The following is a 5292-nucleotide window of genomic DNA, read 5'->3' as shown; positions in this document are numbered from 1 at the left end:
CTGCCACTTCCTCATCTTTCCTGGGGTTTGAAGCTGATTGATTCATGCCTCACGGGAGACGTCTCCTGCGCACGAGTATAAGGCACATCTGCGTGCGAAGCTGCACCTGGGAATGTTGGCGGATGAGTGGGGACCATCAAGAACAGTCCAGCCCTCACTGGTTTGGCTCAGTGAATAAAGCATCAGCCTGCGGACTGAACGGTCCAGGGTTCCACTCTGGTCAAGGGCACATGCCCGGGTTGCAGGCTTGATCCCCAGTGTGGGGCATGCAGGAGGCAACCGATCAATGATTCTCTGTCATTGATGTTTTTATCTCTCGCTCCATTCCTCTCTGAAATATATATTTTTTTAATTTTTTTTTTTTAACAAAGAACATTCTGCTCAGAGGTGGCTTTGTGGCCAGTGGGGTGCTTGTCTGGTTGACGCTTTTGTCTCCACCTTTCCACAGAAAAGCCTGGGCACCTACTGCTTCCTGGTCTTTGCCGCCATCTGCTCCGCGGGTGCTCTCTACTTATATTTCGTCCTCCCTGAGACCAAAAACCGAACCCACGCCGAAATCAGCCAGGCGTTTGCCAAAAGGAACAAGGCCTACCCACCAGCGGAGAAGACAGACTCAGCCGTCACTGACGACAAGGCCACGAACAGGCCAAAACCAGAGGCCTCCTCCACGCTGGACAATTACATCAAAAGTGGGATTATCTAAACCACGGGGGCGGGGGACATTTTTTTCTGCCAAGAGCCATTGGATATTTGTGACATCATCCTCAGGCCATACAGAATCACCCACTCAAAAATCAGCCTGTTCCATTTGTCCGAACCTTTCATTAACTCACCCTAATGCCTTGGCAGGGCCAGGCCACATGGTTCCTAGGGTTTTAACAGCCTCCGGGCCGGTCGGTCCCCACCCCAGTCATCACGGGTGGTCTCACCATTTCAGAAAACCGAAGATCCCCCTACACGTTGAACATTAGTAAGTATTTAAAAATGAGACTTTGCTCACTTAATACTGCAACCATTTGGGTGTCATGCATGGCTGAGTCCCCCAAACTCTTCTGGAAGCTGGAAACAACCACCCTGTGTGTTAGCAGACCCAACATTCTCCTAGACGGGTCCACGCCTGCCTTCTTCATGTCTGAGCCCATGGTTCCGAGGTGAAATCGGGGAGGGAGCCCCCCAGTGGTTTCTGGAAGGAACAGAGTCCCTGCTCTACCTGCCGTAGCTGTGAGCTGCCCCCAGTGGGATCCTGAGTCCCCAGTGCACCTGGGCTTGGGTCCTGGGTGCAGATGTCCAGAACTCGGGTGAAGGACTTTTCAGACCGCCTGGCAAATGCCTGGCTCCCATCTCTGGCTCTGTCCTGTGGATCTCCGGCTCAGGGGAGCCTGGTGCCAACCCCTCCCTCTGCTCTGCCTTTCCTGGCTCTGTCCCATGGGGCTCAAGGCCTCCAGCCCTGAAGCACCGTCACCTCCGAGCACCAGACATGTCACAGCGAACAGAGAGAGGACCCAGATATGGGAGACCCAGAGAGGCCGACGCAAGAAGTAGCGTTTCAGGAGGTGGGGCAGGCCCTGCAAATCGAACGCTTTTCCGTCGGAGCCGTCAAACAAGGTTAAGGATGACTCTGAGGCTGCACACAGGCGTGGAGGGAAGGACGGGTGATTGCCTGGTGCTGTCTGCCCCAAGGGTGCTTTGTGGTTGCAGATCCCGGAAGAGATTTCGCTGGAAGACAGCGTGTCAGTCAGGGCTCCCCAGAGGCACAGAAGTATACACACAGGCGCACCCCGGAGAGTCTGCAGGCTCGGTTCCAGGCCACCACAGGAAAGCAAGTCTCACAATGAATGAGTCACACAAATATGTGGTTTCCTGGTGCATCTAAACGTTGTTTTTACACTCTGTTGTAGTCTATCTTGTGTGCAATTGCATTATGTCTGAAGTATGTACATACTTTAATTAAAAGTTATTTATTGAGGAAAAAAAAAAAAAACGCTAACCGTCTTCTGAGCCCTTCAGCAAGTCGCAGTCTTTTTGTTGTTGTTGTTGTTTGGTGGTGGTGGTGGTGGTGGTGGTGGTGGTTATTACAGATGCCAGTCAGCCTTTTTGCTGGTGGAGGGTCTTGCCTCAGGGTTGATGGCTGTGACTGATGGGGTGGTGGTAGCTGAAGTTTGGGGAGGCAAGAAGGTTGGGGGGGGGGCAATTTCTTACGACAGCAATGAAGCTTGCCACACCAATGGACTCTTCCTTTCACGCACGATTTCTCTGAAGCATGCGATGCTGTGTGATAGCGTTTTATCCACAGTAGAACTTCTTTCAAAATGGGAGTCAGTCCCCCGCAACCCTGCCACTGTTTTATCAACAAAGCTTGTTAAATGTTATAAATCTTTGGCTGTCATGTCAATGTTCTTCACGGCATCTCCACCAGGAGAAACGGTGCCGATGGACTTGCTGATGGGAGGTTGCCGCAAACCTTTTGTTTGCAAAAACAAAACAAACAAACAAACAAACCCACAATCTTTCTGAAGCACAATAAAACCAGGCAGCCTGTGTCTGACTCAAACACTGCCCAGCCCAGACTAGCCATGGCTCATCTTGGCTGCTTCTCCACATGACGTCCCGAAAAGCTTCTCTCTTCCTCTTTTCCTCGGAATTCCAAGAATGCTGACTTAAAAAAACAAAACATATTTTTACTGACTTTAGAGAGAGGAAGGGAGAGGGAGAGAGTGATAGAAACATCAATAATGAGAGAGAATCATGGATTGGCTGCCTCCTGCATGCCCCCTACTGGGGATTGAGCCTGCAACCCGGTCCTGTGCCTTTGACTGGAACTGAACCCAGGACCCTTCAGCCTTCAGGTCAACACTCTATCCACTGAGTGTAACCAGCTAGGGCGAATGCTGACTTTTTGATGCCACACATGTAAGATCTTTTAGCCTCTTTTTTTAAAAAAATATTTTTATTGATTTCAGAGAGGAAGGAAGAGGGAGAGAGAGAGAGAAACATCAGCAATGATCATGGATCGCTGCCTCCTGCACACCCCACACTGGGGATCGAGTCCACAACCTGGGCATGTGCCCTTGACAGGGACAGGGAATCAAACCATGACCTCCTGGTTCATAGGTCAACATTCAACCACTGAGTCATGCCGGTCGGGTACATACTAGGCACCAGAAAAATTGCCTTTATTGGAGGGAGGGGCCGATGAAAAAATGTGGATGCAGTGACAGGCACACTGGCCACCCACCTTAGACCAGGAAGTTGAAGGGCGCCCCCTAAGGGTTCAGGGCAGCGAGCAGTGAGGATCCAGGGTCTGGACTTCCTGGAGCAGTGGGGCCATGACCGCCCCGACCTGCCTAGCAACGGCCTTTGCTTATGAGAGTCAAAGCCTCTCTTACTTGGGGTTTCTCATACTCATGACCAAACCTGAACTCGATTCATACAGTCCTCACAGGAGGGAGCCCACAAATGAGGATGTATCAAGCCGATCCAGTGTTCTAGACACCGGGCAAGCTGCTTCCCTGGGGCCCGGTGCGTCCAGCGAAGCGGCAGGGACTCTTGTTGGGGATGGTCTGGGTGCAGCTGCGGTGCCTCGGAGCTGTCTGGGGTGCTGACCGGGGTTTTCTGCCTGACAACACTAACTTCCCTTCTTTTCAAGTTTGCAAAATACCTCCACGGTGTGGCCTATGAGGCTAGAGAAGACCCGTGAAGGAACCATTACTGGATTCCTTTCATTTGATCCAGACCCTGTGCTCCCCCCGCTAAGTCCAGCCACGTTTACTGTTCCCATCACTGCTCTGCAGGACCTCAGGCATTTGGCCCAGCCCCCTGTCTCCAGAACAACCACTCTGATATGCATCTCCACCCGTGAACCCCACTGGACATGGATCCCTTCCACGTGGACCAAAGCGTCACAGCCCTGGTGTCAGCCTCCATCGCATGGAACCCATGCAACGTGCTTTGGCCACTGAAACGTCGGAAAATGTGACACAAGCGGGAGTTGATGGGGGCTTGTGCTCTAGGGCTTTCCCTCTTAGACGCTGACGGCATCGTGTGTGGAAGCCCAGGCCAGCCTCCTTGGGAATGAAAGACCCCACAGAGAGGCCAAGCCCACCCCAGGGGGCCTCCACCTGGATGCAGCTGTGTGGGTGAGTCCACAAGAAAGAAGAAACTGTTGCTTTAGCCTGGCCAGCGTGACTGGGTGGTTGAACATCGACTTATGAACCAGGAGGTCAGAGTTCGATGACTGATCAGGGCACATGCCTGGATTGTAGGCTCTATTCCCAGTATGGGGTGTGAAGAAGCAGCTGATCAATGATTCTCTCTCATCATTGACGTTTCTCTCTCTCTTTCCCTTTCCTTTCCTCTCTGAAATCAATAAAAATATTTTTTTTTAAGGGGCGGCATTTTCCTGCCCACGGTTCTGTGGGTGAGCAAATCGGGCAGTTCTCAGGGTGCACGCAGTGTCTTCTGGATCCCCCCTGGCACTTGTGGTCAGGTGGTATCAGCTGGAGGCTGGGTGGCCTCAGGTGGCCCCATTCACAGGTCAGGGGCCTCGACTGGGATGGCTAGAACAGCAGGGCCGGCGGGCCGCTCTGCGTGGACTCTGCATGAAGGGTTTCGGTGTCAGGGAGGGCCCCTGGCCATCACAGAGCAGCAGCGTTCTAAGAGGCTGAGAACAGAACCTGCAAAGTCACTAGAGGCTGAAGATGGGAACTCACACAGCACCCCTCCCCTGATCAAAGCAAGTCTAGGACCAGCCCAGATTCAGGGGGAAGGGAAATAGATTTCACCTCCTGCTGGGACGCATCTAAAGTCACGTGGCCAGCTTGGGGTGACTGTGGCCGGCCCTGCAGACAGCCCACCACCTGCAAAGTGCAGGCATCAACTTCACAGAGAAGTCGCAAAGAGACCCAGCTGCTCATATGCTCCACCCAGAAGTGGTAGGCGGGGCCCAGGGCACTGATTGACAACCCTTCCAGAGCCCTCTGGAACCAGGAGGGAGTCCGGAGCGAACCAGAGAGGATGCGACCCACCCTGTGTTCAGATAACAAAACTGAAGCTGGCCACGTCCAAGGCAGGCTCTGTGCGTGGGCAGGGGATGATGAGTCACAGACTCCTTTGCCTTCAGCACTTGCCAATGCACGAGTCCATTCATTAAGTCTGATTACTGCAGCCAGAGCGTCACGGGAGGGGGAGGAAGGGGGGCCCTCTTTACCTAATGATTCCCGCCCTGATTTGGTTATAAATAGCTCGCGAAGGAAAGCAGGCTCCGGGGCAGGCCCTGATTGTGGTGGGTGTTGG

The 5292-nt window shown here is 53.0% G+C and overlaps 1 protein-coding gene across 1 annotated transcript in view; it reads left to right on the top strand.

Annotated features, from left to right (window-relative positions):
• The window catches only part of LOC102422757 (solute carrier family 2, facilitated glucose transporter member 9-like), a gene marked incomplete at its 5' end in the record, with an annotated part of 7165 nt that extends 5203 nt beyond the window's left edge, over window positions 1-1962 (top strand). Inside the window, one exon of the mRNA XM_006106070.3 lies at window positions 449-1962. Within this exon, the coding sequence (XP_006106132.2) occupies window positions 449-703 (255 nt within the window). The remainder of the gene's footprint in view (window positions 1-448) is intronic.
• Window positions 1963-5292: the final 3330 nt, after the last annotated feature.

Source organism: Myotis lucifugus, unplaced genomic scaffold, assembly GCF_000147115.1.
Source record: "Myotis lucifugus unplaced genomic scaffold, Myoluc2.0 scaffold_762, whole genome shotgun sequence".
Classification (NCBI taxonomy): domain Eukaryota; kingdom Metazoa; phylum Chordata; class Mammalia; order Chiroptera; family Vespertilionidae; genus Myotis; species Myotis lucifugus.
Note: the sequence above shows the minus strand (reverse complement) of the source record. Positions and strands in the feature narration are given on the sequence as shown.